At 41.4% G+C, this 17,516-nt stretch overlaps 1 protein-coding gene across 3 annotated transcripts in view; it reads left to right on the top strand.

Moving 5' to 3' along the window:
- The window catches only part of PCDH11X (protocadherin 11 X-linked), a 1,248,873-nt gene that overhangs the window by 177,777 nt on the left and 1,053,580 nt on the right, over nt 1-17,516 (top strand). For 2 of the 3 annotated variants that reach the window (XM_019536468.1, XM_019536470.1), the window contains exon 3: nt 15,171-15,218. The exons of the other annotated variant lie outside the window; for it this stretch is intronic. In XM_019536468.1, the coding sequence (XP_019392013.1) occupies nt 15,171-15,218 (48 nt within the window). The remainder of the gene's footprint in view (nt 1-15,170; nt 15,219-17,516) is intronic. 3 annotated transcript variants of the gene reach the window in all.

The raw sequence follows: 17,516 nt of genomic DNA, 5'->3' as shown, positions 1-17,516 counted from the left end.
GCGTTTGTAAGACTATGCAGCTTAAACCAAAATGAAGCTTTGATTAAGAAAGAAAGATTCCACAATGTATTTTCCAGGTTTATATTTTTCTTCCATCCATTTTTCAGTTATGTTGGAAAATAACATTTGAAAGTAATCTTGAGATTTCCTAAGTTTGCAATTTTTTTCAGCACCTTGAAAAAAATTGGGAAAATTCTCCCTGCATTATCAATTGTGAAATGAAGGATAAATGACACATTAAAAAAAAAAGAACAGAAAAAATGTATCAATCCTTTATAAAATAGTTTGTCATGATTTTAATTTTTAAAGTGGTTTTTAATGTTGAATTTAAATGACAATGTTGATTTATTTGGTCCTTGCTATTTCCCCAAAAAACACATAGTATTTTTAATGGTTCTAAAAGAAAGGAAGAAGGGAGGAGAAAGCCCAGTGTGTCAAAGACTGTCTTTCAGCTGTCAAAGACTGGATTTAAATACTTTATCAAACCCTAGGATCTCAGCATTTGACATCATTAGTATTTTTATTCCTAAAAGGTTTTATTACAATATAATTTATATTCCCAGGATAGTATTTTATGAATAGTTGGTCTGAACACTGGAGTCCCATAGAGCTTTTGAATTTAGGGCCTCTAGCAAAGAGCATTTTAGATGATTTGAAAGAAGCAACTAGAAACACTGGAGAAAAAAAAGTGAATTCTGAGTCATCAGCTGTCAGTATTCAAATACATTTTTATAACTTTGCACTGTAATTGCTGGCTCTGTTAATGTGATGTGTAGTAGTGTTTTGGTTATTGCTGATGTTCCCAGGTCTAATTATTATTATTTTTTTTTTGTCTTTGCCTTATCAAGCAAATTGTCACCCTCCTTCCTCTCTTCTCCTCACACTCCACACACATTTTTCTTTTTTGGTAATAGTACATTCTTTCAGGGATTTGAGAATGGGATATTATGTACCTTTTCATTCCAAAATTGCTTTCCTTCTCCATTTTAACCTCACAACCCCCCTTCCCCCCAACCTCTGCATGTTGCAGTGATTTTTATCCTATTCCAAACCTCTGAATCTGTTTTTCTGTATCCTCCCACTACTTGTTCTTTCACTCTTGAATTATCGTCTGGGTTTCAGCTTGAATGTGGTGATAAATGTCAAGGGTGAAGTTACAGGTTGCCTTTAAAAATATTATATCTGTGGAACGTTGTGCTGTCATAATGTTAGAACGGTTATAGGGCAATCACAGGTTAAGGGTTAATGCTGTCTCAGACCTTCACAACTGTGACTTGCCACTAGAGGGCCTGGCAAGCAAAGGTGTGGACAGGAACTAGGGCTCTATCCCTCTTTTGGGGTAAGGGAGGGTTGGGGAGGGTGGAAAAACCACCATGGGGGCTGTGGTTTCCCTTCACTCTGCAGTCACCAGCAGCCAGCTGGAGCCGTGGGTGGGAGGAGAAGAGGCTTGGGAAAAAAATCTGTTAAAAGTGAATGGGGAAGGGGGAAAAATAAAGAGAAAGAGAGAGAAAGGAGTTGAAAAATCATTTAAAAAGGAATAAAATCTTGCGGGTGTTGCACTGAATAGGATTTGGGTTAGTATTGACACCAGAGTAGAGTTGAGACCCAGTGCGTTTGCTGCATGCATGCCACACAGGGGCAGAGCTGAGACGTAGCTGGTTTATTGTTTTCATGGAGGTAAATAATAGGACTGCTGCTCTTTGCAAGGGGGTGCTAGAGCAAGCAGCAAATTGGTGACCTGTGCATAGTACTCAGAGTGGTCAAAGTTCTGGAGCCAGAGGGGTTGGACAGGGTGTTAGCTTGGGGCCAGCACTACCCCACTGGCCGGCATAGCTCAGGAGGGTTGAGAGTTTGCTCCCAGAGCAAAGCAGTGGGAAGGACTGGGAATGTTGCATCCTGAGATGCTGGAGGAATGAAAATAGAGTGTTTTATCTCTCTGGAGCGAACTAGCAATATCCTAGAACAATCTGATTAAAATGGATCAAAGATAATCCTCCCCAGCAGTGGCATAATGTAGAAAAGTTTAGAGGGTACATAGCACAGGTTAACATCCTTTAACAAGCGAATGCTTTTGTTTTAAGTGCCTTTATGACTGTTTAAAGGTAACCTGTGACACCATCTCTGCTTTTGTGTTTGGAGTGGATGCCCTTCTGCCAGGATTTGAAGGCTCTCCTTTTTCTGTCAATGATGGCTTGAATTTCCCTATCACTCATATCAAAGTAGGCCTTTATTCCATTCAGCTCAACATTTAAGTTAAAAAATTGCAACATTTCACCATAAATACAAGATATTCTGTGTGGACTTCAGAAATCACACGTATCACAGGTCTGTGAGGAGAACAGAGAAAATGGGACTCTCTCAACTCCTGCTGTAATGGTCAGATAATATTTAAACAAGATGAAGTGGAGAAGTAACTATCATAACCTGTTGTGGAATGAAGAGTTTGCATTTCAGCTTCAATTTAGCACTGCGATTTTTGGCAGGGGAGGTCTTACATTAGACACTGAAACGCACTGAATCTTACAGGCACAACCAAATGACTGTAGTTTATTTCTTATCCTTTTGGCAGAGGACCTGGCTAATGTAAGAAGCATGTACAGAATGATTTCTTCTTTGGAAATCACAAACAGACTGAACACTTTATATTCATATGTACATTACTTTGAAATTATTGGTCAGTCTTTCTGTTTGAGCAGCTGTTGGAATTAATCAAATTGTGCCTAAGAGCATAATAAGGAAAAACTTTATAATTCTTTAGCTGCTTGGAAGCTCTATTGTTTCAGTTAGGCTTATGTTCAGTCATTTATTATGGATTTCACTCCTTTATTGAAAGTCATAATGTTGAATTTCAGAAAAGATTTTGTTCAAATTTGCGTTTTTCTCTGGATTCCTATGTATGTGGTCACACTGGACCAATTTTGGCATAGTAATAATAAATGGGGAATGGGAGTACAGTTTTTTTTTTCTCTGTAAGGAGGATGGATGACCAATTCAGCAGTTAGTTTTGTTCGGCGTTTTGCATTTTGAGCTCCTGACCTGGTTTGTCCCTCCATATGACAGCATTTGGTAATCATTTTTAACTGGGTGACTGGTCCTGCAAATTTGTTTTGTTGACTCCTATTATCTAAGTGAACTGAGTCAAAACTGACTTCTTTTTCATTTCAGCCACTGTGAAATTTGTTGGCCAGCACATGTGGTAATTGGGTAAAGCTGTCCCAGACACTTATGTTTTTAAATGAGCCATTTTATGATATTGTGTGTAACAAATCTTTCAGCACTACAACCAATAGCAGATTTAATTCACTGCTTCATAGTTATAACAAACTAGGAATGCCTTCATATCTTAATAACTAAAAATACAGCAGCCTTGTTCCATATGTTAAAGCCTTTGTATCAAAAAGCAGAAATGTAGCAAACCTCTAAAAAAAAAAAAAAAAAAAAAAAAAAAAGAGAGAGAGAACATATTTTTAAATATTAACATTTCCCTACTCAAGCACACCAGGTCATAGCAGGATTCCATAGGAGAGTACTTTGTAGGGTGGTTAATGCCAGGAGCAAAACTGTATGTTCAGTGACAGCAATATGAACTTGAGCAACCTTTGGGTTCCTTGCATTTTTTTAGGACTTATTTGCGATACTTTATTTTAACATTGTGTTTTTTGGTGAATTAAGCTGGTTAAGTATTATTCCTTTTTAGTTATGAAAACTTAAGCGCCATTACTTCAGCTGTAACTGAGTTCTGTTCACTTATTGTGATGTATGTCATTGGGGGTGACAGCTCAATGACTACTGAGTGCCTGCATTGGTCTCTGTGCTGTCTAGATCCTGCCTTGCACTGTCTAGATCAGCCCTAGATAACTGATATAGTACTGTCTAGCCTGCAGGGCTCCCCACTGGTTTGGAAATTTGGCAGCAGGGCAACAGCAGTTAACGCTGCCACCTCTCCTCTGCCATTTCATTTTCAGACCCCTGTGGGCGGGACGTTATGGCTTCATGGGCTAGATCTGGCTTTCAGTTTGGAGGTGAACACCCCTGAGTTAGTGTTTCAGCATTAGCTGAAATGGTCTCAAAAAGGAGCCTTAGGAACAGGAAAACCTGAGGGACATTAATTTTCCTGTTTCACCTAGAGTTACTTTCAGTATCTTAATTAGCTTCAGTTGTTAACACTTGCATTACTCCTACTGTGTTAGCCTAGTCTAGGTAAGAATAGCCACACTTCTGCTTTTGATTGGCTGTAGTAACCCATGCATGGCCCTAAGACTTACAGGTAGCATAATTCTTTGTGCTGCAGTAAGCTGAGTTTATAAATTCTTTGCTAGTGAACTGTGGAAGAACTTCTTCCTCTTTTCTATGCACAGAAACAGAATTGTGGGAAGGCACTAGAGGACTACAGTGACCTGAGTATAGCTTTTATCCACACTGCTGATTCCTAATGTTAGCAGTTGACACACTGTTCAATCAGGAGTGCTCAACCTTATGGTGCAGCAGGCCAGATGAATGGCATGGGGCCTGTCCACAGGCCAGATTGGACCCCTCGTACCAGGACTGGGCCCTGTGCCACCACGCCTTGGCCCCTTGCTCAGGGATTAAGGCCTGCACCATCTACTGTGGCACATGCCATCATATCAGGGCCTTAGGTTGCTTCCATTGGCCCCATGCTACTGCCTTTGGGCTCTGTGCTGCCCATGTTGCCTCCCTGGGCTCTGTGATGCCTGCAACACCCTGGGACTCTATGCTGCCTTCCTCAGCTCCATAATGCCTCTGGGACTCTGCACCTTCCATGCTGCTTCCTTTGTCTCTGTGCTGCCTCCTTCAGCTCTGTGCCACTTCTCTGGGGCTGTGTGCCACCGCCCTTGACTCCACACTGGCTGTGCTGCTTCTCGGGCATTCATGTTGCAAGAGCAGGCCCCACACCACCTCCAACCAGCCTCTTTATGCTCAGAGTGGGCCCCAAGCCATGTCTGTGCACTGATCTAGCATGCTGTCTCATTGGCAGGGCTCTCCATGGGTCGAGGAATTCTGCAGCCGAGGAGTGGCTGCTCCCCTGCTGCTAAATTTTCAGACCCATGGAGACCTCTGTGGGCTGGATTGCACGGCTGTATGGCCAGACCTGGCCCATGGGCCATCAGTTGAGCACCCTTGTGTTAAATGAAGCTTTAAACTAATTTGAAATCAAAGCACCACATGCTTAACCTAAGAGAGATTTTTGTTTGTTGACAGGTGTCAAGGGAAACATATGCACATGTACACAAACTAGATTATTTGTAGTGATGCAGTTTCTTAGCGAAAAGCAAAACCTCAAGCTTATTCATGATTATACGTTCTTAGATTCCCTAAGATATAATTAAGTTATTGTTATTGATGAGAATAGAATAGTGATGGTCAACGTCTGGCCCACAAGACCATGTTATCAGGCCATGGGTGTCTCCACGGGTCTGAAAATTTGATGGTAGGGGATAGCGGTGCCAGTGATTACTGCTCTCCTTTTGCCAGATTTCTGGGGCCAGATAAAATTTCCCAGTGTTCTAGATGGTATTGGTATGTGGAATCAGGCTGTATGTGATATAGCAGGCACATGAACTGGGCTGACACTACTCATCTGGCCTGTGAGGTCGGAAGTGAAGAAGCCAGTGATACAGACTATTTACAAATTATCTGTTTAAAATGTCCCTTTTAATCTTAGGATTTAAAACATACTTAATGATGCTTAATGAAATGAAAATATGTATCTAGAGCTTTCAGTACTTTTATATAGTATGTTGGTGCTTTTTGCTTTGCTTTTCTGTGTGTGTGTGTGTGTGTGAGTATGTGTGTGTGTGTGTGTGTGTGTGTGTGTGTGTGTGTGTGTGTGTGTGTCATTTCTGGCTTTCCAAGTAGTCCTGCCACCATACAGCAGGTGGATATTTTGCTTTTGTTCTACTGACTAAGATAAATATCAATCAGTAATAATAGAGGGGAAATAGTCAAGTTGGTTTCCTGATGAATCAAGCATCAGAAAAGCTTGGAAAGAATTTTTTTTGGTCTTTCTCCAGCATTCCCTGATCAAGTATGTAAACAGCTTTTATTTAATCAGTTTTAGAATCTACTCTCTCGAACTATTTTTAGTACTTACTGGCACGGTATATTTCTTCTGGGCAACTTTACCAGATTTATAACTCTGAAAGTGCAGTGTTATTTATTACCTTCCAAAGGGTAGCGAGGTGGTGTCTTTCACATTAAACACCTTAATAGTAAGGTGGCTTATCTGTTTCTTATTCAGAACAATGCAAAATGGATAACTTTTTATCATTTGCCAAAGCATATTTTATCTTTTTTTCTCAAAAGCGAAAAATGATCCTTTAGGGAGTTAAATGTTCAACACAAACCTTCCCTTCTTTGATTTTACATATCCTTGCAAAGAACAAAGGTCTCATAGGGGTTTAATATAATGCTTATTTCAGCAGGTTTTGCCCCAGGCCTACAACCCCCAAAGATTATTTGCAAATGTAGGAAGAAATAACACTCACAAATGAAAGGGAAAAAAGTGCTATTACATGAGATTATTGTTCATATTTTGCCAACATTCACAGGAAATTTCCCTCAGGATATCATGTGACTAAATTCATAATGCAGTGACAACATTGACATTAAGGCTTGGTGCATGTATAAGAAAAAATCCCCTCAAATTATGTAAATAAAGATAATTTTTATTGCAGTACTTTAGGTATATCTTTGTCTGGTGAAGTATGCATCTGTGAGAGAGACGGCGAGCCAACCATATCAATCAAATAAAGTATTTGTCAGCATTTTTCTGAAAATTAACAATATAGACAACATCGAAAACAAATGTGCTCATGGTGGACATTTTGGTTTGTAAGTGTTACGTTAAAAATGTGATATAAATAAGGTTATTGCATCAAAATTAGAAGTTAAGATTTTTCGTGCAAATATAACTTAATAAAATTGCTGATGCTTTGAAGAGAATGAGAGAATCACATGCTCCTTTTCCTTTAGGTTTGGTTCTGTTGTGACAGAAAGAATTATATGAAACCTATATATTGACTTAATTATTATGGATTTCTATGCATTGTGCATAAAACAAGCCATACCAAAATATTGTTTTGTTTTTGTTTTTCTGTGCTTATAAGCCAAATTTGTATGACTTCGTCGTCTGCAATTAACATTGAAATCAGTGGAAGTTGAGAGTGCTGTACAACATTTCACTTGGGAAATTATTAAGAATTTAAGATTATCTGTATTTTCCTGAGCACTTGTGGGTGCCTCTTCTAATCTCATTCTGTTTGACAGACTTGTCGTGAAGTGGGTAGTGAAAAGGAGAGTACTATAAGTTTACACTGCTGAAACATATGATTAATGTTAAGGTTCTTGGTAGTATTTTGTTCTGGCTGCTAGGGCAGAGTGGTCTTGTTCAGTTCTTGTTCTGAGACTGTGCAGAATACCTTTCTACCTGCCACCCTCTAAAGCAAAATAGTGGGTTTGAAAACAATGCCAATAAAAGACATATTAATGCTTATTTCTTAGATATTGGGTTATTGTGATCCCTGTTGCCATTAATTGGAAAACATATAAAATCTCTGATGGTATGACATGTAGAATATAGTGTTTTAAGAATTCTGTATTTTAATAAAATGAAGAGATAGATACTTAACATAACTGCTAAATTATTTCTTTGCTGTACAAATTCTACCATTATAGCAAAGTAGGGAGATTGGTAGAAGAGAAGATGTTTTTGGAAACCTCCTTCAGGCTGTGGAAAAAACTGGAAGTATATAGAACAAAGCTCAGTGATATTCACTACCTTAAACTGTCCTACAGGCACTGAATCCATCTTCTGTTCAGTTGAATATATGTGAATGTCTCTCATCATACCTAATGGAACATGATGTAGAGAAGAGTTCTCTCTAGTTCTCTTGCCTACATTGGTTTTGGGGAGACTGCCCTAAAATAAAAGGATACTCTGGAGCTTAAAGCTCCAGACTGGTAATAAGGATTTGGGCTTAGTTCCTACATCTGTAACCAGATACTCTGAGAATCACTGGATGAGTGATAAAGTCTTTGAACTCCAGTATCTTAGAACTGAAGTGTGGGTAATAATATGGCCTTTCTTTATAGGGGGAACTGTGAGAATTAAATTATACTTGTGAAACAGTTGAATATTTATGTACCTACGGGTCTGTTTGAAATAAATTTACAGATCACACTATAATTCCCAATCATGTTATCATGATTTTATACCATGGTGACATAAAGGTAATGTGTAGATATCATAGTGCAAACATCATGGTATAGTTATGCAGTGAGTTTGAATTGGAGCAAAACCTTTAAAATGGCAGCTCTCCATCATGAAAGTTTAGAGACAATCTGACAAGAAAATAATTATTCTTACATAAATATGGGTTGTTACACTATTCCTCACTTACGTAGGATATCTTACAATATAGGAAGACACAATTCATCCTGTCTCAGTGTCTCAGTGATAGCATAAGGACATGATGGGAACCCAGAGGAGTGTTTGTCAGGTCCTTAATTGGCCATAACACCAGCATTTGCATTATCATCCAGGCCAGGTGATTACTTTCAGTGTAGATTTTAGCTTTTTGTAGCTAAATAAACTGATATAGTATAAAAACAATATCTTAAAATAGAAAGAATCTGATAGCTTATCTATAGGCATCACTACGAGCTTTGTTAATTACCTCTCAGAGATTTTTATATGTACTGTGATGCTAATGAGAAAATTGTTCCAGTCCTTGAATGGGACTTTGTACTATCACAATATGTGCAAAAATAGTAAGTATCCAGTAAATAAGAGTAAGGATGGGAAATCCAGTGGCCCAGCTGCAATCTTGACCTTACGCAGTGCCTGGCAGCAATTGAGGATTGGATTTGGGTGAACCAATTGAAACTGAATCCAGACAAGAGAAAGCTAATGGTGGTTGGCAAGAGCCCATGAGGATAATCCAGAAGCTGCAGCTGGTGCAAAACACACAGAGTCTGCCTTTTCACAGTGGTGGGTCACCAAGAGCACATTGTTCCAGTGCTCCAGGACCTATACTGGCTTTCAGTAGCTTTCCAGGTGACACTCAAGGTGCTGTTTCCGACCTCCAAAGCCTAAGCAGTCTGAACTTTACATATCTAAAAGAGTGCCTCCACCCTTACATTCTGTTGCAATCCCTAAGATCAGCCAAGAGCAAATTTCTGTAAGTAGCAAATAAGCACCACATCTTTGGTGAAAACATGTGGGAGGCCATTCATAGTAGATGTACCTCTGCTCTGGAACTCTCCCAGGCCTGAGCATCTTTAGAAAGCACTGGAAGACTTTGTCACCAAATGTGTCTTTTATTCAGAATATGAAACACTGAGGCAGTCACTGAACTGCTGTTTTTTTACCCAATTTTTTTTAAAGCTTTCCTCACTTTTGGAATTAAGTGGTTCATTGTTCTTTATTTGGACTGATTCTCTGCCTTGTATTACGCTCTATGTAATGTAGAGGGTAAGGCTTTGAGTGCATAGCCTTTTGAGAATGTGGATAGAAAAATGTTTGTTTTCCCTTTGCTTTAAGAACATAAGTTGAGGCAAAAAAATATATGAGCACTTGGGACCAAGTCCACATCCATTACATTTCTAGCTTATAAGATGCAATGGGCATTTATGGATTTTTCATAATTGTACAATTAGATAAGGATCAGAACATATAGACAAGTCTTTTCATTTGTATTCAAGCCTCAAGTTCCACTTTGAATTTTGTTTTTGAATCTCTAAGCTAAACTTAGTTGAGACTTATATTTCAGCTGACTGCATCAAAATTGTGAGAAATAGTGTGCACAACAATGATACAAAACCATACATTGGCCCAAATTCACTTGAAACCAGGCTTAGATATATATTTTTAACAAATATGGCTTGAGTTTCAAGTTCATAATAATAATACATACCTGGCGAGTTTTGCATGGGTTTCAGGTTGTGCTGCAAAATATTTCACAGCTCTCTAATTGCAGTTTCTTGTTTGGGGCTCATTCATTGTTATGTGCGCACCAGTTGCATACATTTTACTCAATTTGGGCACATCCAGACAAGTGCAGACATTTGGTTCTCTGGGGATGAGTAGCAGTGGCACAACATGTGCAGTGGCACAACTGCTACTTGTCCCCGGGGAACATCCAGGCCATGCTTACTCTGGCGCATGGGCAGGTTACCCCAGGTGGGGTGGATCCTGGGGGCCTTCCTGGACTGCATCCATGGCAGGAAGCTTGGCTGGCAGCTAGAGCATGGTTCAGGTTTGGGGCAGTGGGTGCTGCCACCATGTGTACCATCCTGCTTTTTTTCAGTGTGGCTTTTTTTGACCCCACACTAGGTATGTATACACAAGCAGGTGTTCCCCACACTGCTACCTGGTAATGTCCATACTCAGCTGGACACGACCACTGGGTTCAGTACACAGGGGAAGTAACAATCCTGTTAGATTTAAATGAGAGTATGCTATAATTTAGTCTAATTTTTCAGGATACATACAAATGTCTGGGGAGCTTAGATCATGTTAAAAATGGCCACCCAATCTAAATTAGTTTGCATATGTGTGGACCTTACATTTAGATCCCTCAATAGGTTGATTTAAGTGCGAGCTGTACAGAAGTTGCAGGAAGATTAGATCAGACAAAAAATGGTTGACCCAATCTAATTTAATTGTACCTAAGAGGTGCACTAAGTTACTAGATTAGGTTGGCTAGACTGATCTAACTGAACTTTTGTCCACATTCCCAGTGCAGCCCCAGGACTGGGACGACCCAGCCACCATCCCCAGTCTCAGGGCTGCACTTTTCCAACCTGCTCCTTCCTCCCCCAACACCAGGCTATTTTTAGCCGTGGGTTGGTCCCCCAACTTCCAGATGGACAACCCCCTCCGTGAAACAGTGAGCCTGCTCCCACCTTGACCCCACCAAACACCCAGATCCTGAAAGCCACTTCTGGTGTTGTTTTTGCTGGTGTTTGCTGGTGCTGAGAACTGATGGAGAGAGGCGGCACGTGAAGGATTGTCAGGGTTTGGTTTGATGCAGGGGGGGTTGTCTGGGGGTGGAGGGACTGGGGGCTAAAAATAGGCCATTTTGGGGACAGAGTTACCCACTAGTCCCCCAACTTCCCCTGAAGCTGCTAGCTCCTGGGACCAGTGAACACTGGTAAAACTGACCCCAGGAGTGGTTTGGGATCCAGGGCAGTTCAGTGGCATTGTTGGGAAGCTGGGACAGCATATTAGGGATCTGTGTGTCTTTATAGAGCTATGACACTCACACTATTATTGTTTTGGATTTATTAGTGTTTATATACTGTATCTCTATGCTCAATGGGTTTAGCTTTGCTGTAGGAATTCAGACATTTTACGTAAGTTATATCATGACTGGAAAAAAATGTAACTTTAATTTTCAGATTTTGCTTCTAAAACAAGCTGCCCATTTTATATCTACTATATAATACTATATGGGAAATATGAAGTGTCTCTGTTCCCCAAATGCCTCTGAGTTGTAAGGATACTGGGGTTGTGTATGTGCAGGTGCTGTTATTTTTTCTATGTATGCATCTTTCTTGTGTTTTGTCTAGGAGTAAAGTGGGAATGGTTTTAGAATTACCTTTCCAAAGCTTGTGTCACTAGTTTTAGCTACCATGTGTAGTCTCCAGAGTGAAATAGTGAGAGAGAAAAAGAGAGAGGATGAATGCTTCATTCCATCTCTTAGGCAAGGAACAGACATTACACATAAACCATTTTAAGTAGTCAGAAACTGGTTTAAACCTGAAACAGAAGAGATTTTCAGTGCACACAACCAGTTTGAAAATGGCTGAAACCAGGTCGAGGTAAACCTGGTTGAATGTAGTATCAAACTTAACTGATTTGGGTCAAACCAAATTTCTACAATGTCTGTCCCAGATCCTTTGCTGGTTTAAGTTAAATCAGACACCCCCAGCATCCTGGCATACTCTCTGGGCTGGGTAGAGCTCTCTGCTCTACAGCAGGGCTGGCCCCTCCCCTCTGCTCCGAGGCTGGAGCTTGGCACAGACTTCAGGTGTCTGCCTGGCTTCCCACTCCCAGGGATTCTGCTGTCCCCTCTGCCTCACATAGACACACCACATTAGCTAGTGGACCACATGCGAGCTAGAGTCCCTGCTGTGGCAGACAGGACAAAGGGAGAATCAACAGTTAGCTAGTAGTGTCCCTCTGTTCTTTTCTTAATGAAGTGATAAACACTGAGTTAGGGGTGATAAACACTGTTATCAATTCCTTGCTGGGCTGGTCAAAAGTGGGGGAACCCCTCCATAATCAAAACGTCCTGCTGGCCTCAGCTCAGCACTGTCCAAGGGAAGGAAGGGCTGCTCTAGCATCCCCTGGCTGCTAGCCTGAGCCACTGCAGAGATGTGCCAACATTTCTGGGATGTCTGGTTACAGAACTGATTTATCCTAGCCAGGTTAGACTGACCTGCAAAGATTGAATCAATTCAGGCTCAGGCTTTTTGAATGTCTTTCCCTACCCTTAGGGAATGATTTAGTTGGGGATAGTCCTGCTTTGAGCAGGGGGTTGGACTAGATGACCTTCTGCCATGCACCCCCTAGGAAGCCAAGGGCGGTGCATGGTAGGACTCTTCTTAGGCAGCTGGGGCACCTCTCCTAAGATCAGGTCATGTGTTCAGTGTGTCAATAGTGGTGGCAATCATAAACTCATCTGAGGGGGCCGGCATGACATAGAGGAGCAACAGATAGCATGTGAGATGGGTTCTCCTGTTGAACAGCAACTCAGGGTTTCCCAGCAGATGACACCCTCCCCCTTTCCAGCTGTCAACCCTAATTTTCTGTGATTTCTATAATCTTTTTTTCTCTGGTACCCTCCTACAATTGGTGTTTTGCAGGAATGCCTGTCATATTGTTGACTACAAAGGAACAACTCACAGGATCATCATAAAATTCTAGTTTATTAGACAGATGCAAAAGTCAGATCATAAACTTTGGGGATGATCCCCTCAAACACACACGCATTCATGCACGCACACCCTCCCCCCGCTCAGTAGCTAGCTATGAACACTAAGCACCAATGTCATGATATACCTATCCCCAAGCACTGGAGTCTGCCGTTGGTGGCCAGTCGAGGTTTCTTTCAGTGTGATGTTGCTTCAGAAGGGGGTTGCTGGCTGGTCCTTCTGGCTGGGCAGGCAGGGTGCTGGTCAGGTCAAAGAGGGTGCTGTTGTGGGTTATTCTTCCCTGCCTTTTATCCCCCTCTGGCAGACTTTAGTGACTCCCCAATTTTCGGGCCTACCCAATCCAGGGGTTTTTGATCTCATGGGATGTCCCCCCTTGGTGGTTGCTGGATGGCAGCTGTCAGCCCTGGGGGTCACGTCCACAGGTATGTGCAGTCTTGGGTGTCCGTTGATAAAGTTTGATTAATTCACTGCTGTGATTAATTCAAACTGGAGCTTCTGTACCTTTAACAGTGAAGTTTCAGGGAGTTCCTGGCTCTGTATTGATCCTTTCCTCTCCTTAGTCTGTGGTTTTGTAGGTGTTAATTGCCACTCATTAACTTGTTTTCCTGTCTAGCTACTGTGCTATGCAATCAGTCAAGACTCATTCAGGGACCCACTCCATACAAAGAAGCTGTGGTTTGATTCCCCCCCTTGCTAATTGTTACATGGTACAACTGACTTTTAAACTTAAAGTACATGTGTTACAAAGTTAAAAAGCATAGAATATAACACACAAAAGGGTGAAATGCCATGGCACATACAACAAATAGACCAAATACAATGGGGGGTAGGGAGACATACTGATGCAGAATACTATTTTATACCCATAAAAGCAGTTACAAACTATATTTTTATTACAAGTACATCTTATAATCTATAAAAATAATATAATAAAAGAAGAAGAGGGAGGAAGGAAGAAAAGATAGAAAAGAGAAAGCATCTCCAAAAGGGGGAAATACTGCAAAAGGAGCTTTTTGCCATATGGAGGGACTTCACATTGGGGCGGAGGGATGGCGGGGGGGGCAGGTGAAAAAAGGCTTCTTGCTACAACATCACCAGAAGATGGGTACCTCTTTTGTATGTTTTAGAATCACTGAAGATAATTTCTACCTTGATACCCTGAAATGTTCAGGATCTAGCAAACAGATGAGCTATTCCTTTAGATTTTCTCAGAGCACTTTAGGATGCTTTGGAAGCAATGTTCTATGTAATTTGATGTCAACACTATGGTTTTCCTTTTTTTTTTTTTTTTTTTAATTCTGGAGCTTAGGATTTAAGTTGGCTGAACTCTGTAGGGCCAAATTGCTTTTTGGGGGTTTTTTTGTTGCCATTTTTAACGGTTATTATACTGTCTTTATGCTGACCTTGGTACAAAAGGCATCTTAACTAAACAGTTCTATAATTATATGTTTAACTTAACTTTTGAAATAAAATGCTTGAAGTTTAATATGTACATAAGATTTTGTTGGATCAGGGTATTAGATATTACAAATAAGTTTTTTCTAGCAATTAGAGCCTGATACAGAAGGTGCTGAGGCCTGCCCTTGATGAAATTTGAGAATTCAATGGATTTTACAGAAACTGCTCCTCATTCATATGTAATTTGAATAAATACTGTTTGATAGTCTCAAAAACAATAGTAAATGGAATTATTTCTTTTTTAAATCTAGAGTTCTTATGCATCACACAGCATTGTACATTGTTGCTATAACATTTTAGCATTTTTTTTTTTATTTATAGAACTAGCCATTGTGATCTATTAACTCATTGGCATCCTCTAGAACTCTTGTAGTATATCAGTTTTCTGTTTTGCAGACTTAAATCCCTAAGTCATCTTGGACACAACAGACCATATTAATATCAGCTACACCGATTGGTTCATTCCATCAGGGATTTGTTAACAACTGAGTCATGCATACACTTGTTTCTAAGCTTAGATTTCTTTGCACAATTCTGTGTACTCCCACTGAGTTCATTGAGACTGCCCATGTTTGTGCAAGATTGGACCTTAGGAGCTTAAGATTCTATATACTGACCTGTCAGCTGCACTGAAAGACCTGTCACAATGTACCATGTTCAGTGTCTGTCTTTAAATAGTTGTGTATTTACTAGTCTCCTTGACTGTTACACTTTTTTTTTAAAACCTCTCTAATTTTGTATTTACATGACAGCCTAAAACAGCTCCGAAAAGGACATTTGGATCCATTACGAATGATCAGGTAAATATGTATATATGGCAGGGAGTTTTTTCAGAAAAAAATACCAATTTGTTACTACAGTGCATGAATACAGTGAATTGAATGTTCTAACAATTAATTAAGGGAAGTAAACAGAGTAAAAGATAGAAATCTGAGCTGATATTGTTACTTAAATGCATCTAATCTTCCGTGTTTTTGAGAAAGAGGGAGAGAATATTTGGTGGTCTGAGCAAGATATTCTTTCAGCTAATCCTGGTCATGACATGGGCATCTCTTTTACTTTGAGTCACTGTGAGTTACAGAACTTAGTGAGTTTTAAGATGAGATAATGTTACCTATTCTTCTGTTACCTATATCTGTAAAAAGGGGTACTATTCCACTCCATCAAAGATTATTTGAAATAACTTGTACCAGATAACAGTCTGTGACATTTTCACAGACTAAGTTTTGATACTGAGTTGTATATTACACCAAGGCAAGGTGTACACATAAAATTTAGACTGGTTTAAGTAATCACAATCAGTCTAAACCTGTAACTGTACAGAAGTTTGGCACACTCAGATGGGTCTAAAAAAGTGGAACTGTTGTTGAATGTGAATTCAAATCTGATCAGTTTAGTTTAGAAAGGCACATCCAACTTCTGTACCAGTTCCCCTATTGAGTCAGTTTAGATCAGTGTCCTCCAGCATCCCAGCCTCCTTTGCATGGAGTGTGCTAACACTCAGCCTATGTTCAGCTGCTCTGGCCAATCACCCAGTGGGCCCTGCCCCTGAGCTCTTTCAGAGCCAAGCCAGCATAGCGCCTCTCCCCAGCCCTGCCTCCTGCTTCCAGCAATCTGTCAACCACAGAAAGGTAAAGGGTGGAAGGGAGGTGTCTGTGCCTTGCATGGGTCCTAGGAATTGGGCACCTGAGTTTTTGGGATGTGCCCCAGCACTCTATCCCAAAATACCCCATTACATACACACAGACCTGACACTGAGCCTGGGAGAACTCCTACATATGGGCACAACCTCATGGACCCTGATGCTGGCTCTTCTAAACTCAGCTAGGGACACTCCTTTGCCCTCACATTCAAGCACAGCCCCACAGACCCTAACCCTGGTTCTGGCATATCCAGCCAGGGACCCCCATGCGCCTGCACTCAGGCACAGCCCTATGGACCCAGATACTTGCTCCTGTATACCACATTTCAGAGGCCAGAGCCAAGCATATCTGGACCCTATCTTGGACCACCCCCTCCTTCCCAGCAGTGTGGGTGGCTCACCTCTGGTTGGGTCGTGGTGACAGGGAGCAGAACATTGGGCCTGGGCCTGCACTGTGAACTTTGCAGCTCAGCTACTGCTGATAGGTGTCTGGACTGTGAGCATCTGGAATGTTGCAAGACTTTTTTGGCCCACAGCTATACGATCCTGGTATATTAAGTGTGTGTGTGGAGGGGAAGGAAGGTACACCAAACATTCAAGCTGGGGCAAGTGGGCAGATTTCCCAAAAAAACTTCAGAAGCAAGTGAGGTGTGGCCAGCTGCCAACATTTTGCAGATAGAAGACACTGGAGATTTCCAGGTTGGGGCATAGGACATTGCTAGAATCCCAGGGTGGTTGCTGGAAAACCCTGGTGGCCTGACAAATGGAGCCCATGTCACTGTGAAACATGGCTGCATCCAGCTGCAGTGAGAGGTAGAGCCATGCACTGTGACCTGCACCAATACCTTGGTTTCCCCCTCTCGGATGCACAGAGTGCCTCCCTGGCCCCTGCTACTAGTGTAGCAACCACTGCTGCAGTACAGCATGAGGGACCCATGACCAGACCTCCCCCCCAGTTCTGCTAACGAGTTATGCCCAATTTGAGGACACTGTGCAACTTGAGAACGTCTGGTTCACCCCCTAAACTATGCAGTGATGATGGGGACCCAGGTCCTGGGAATAATGGAATCCCTGGGGGGAAGGAAGGGGGAATGGGGTGGCCCATAGCAGCTACAGGCCATCCCTGCATCCCTCTGTCAGGCCACTGTGGCTGAGAAGCCCAGAGGAAATGGGGGGGACAATGTATGCATGGATGTGTTGCCCTGTGGGGTTAGGCCAACTCTCAGGATCTCAATGTTGCACTTTTAGACAGGAGGATGTGACACAATTGCACATACACAAACACACAAATTAATTAGGTGCATACACACACACAATACCAGCTCAGGCACATACACATCCAACTAGGCACATGCATACCTATCACCAATTCAAGCACATACACCCCAAAAGTTTGACACAGATCACTAATTCGTATATCATGCACACACACACACACACACACACACACACACAC

This window comes from Crocodylus porosus, unplaced genomic scaffold, assembly GCF_001723895.1.
Source record: "Crocodylus porosus isolate Cpor-Errol unplaced genomic scaffold, CroPor_comp1, whole genome shotgun sequence".
Classification (NCBI taxonomy): Eukaryota; Metazoa; Chordata; order Crocodylia; family Crocodylidae; genus Crocodylus; species Crocodylus porosus.
The sequence above is the reverse complement of the archived record's forward strand: the minus strand, read 5'-3'. Positions and strand labels throughout refer to the sequence as shown.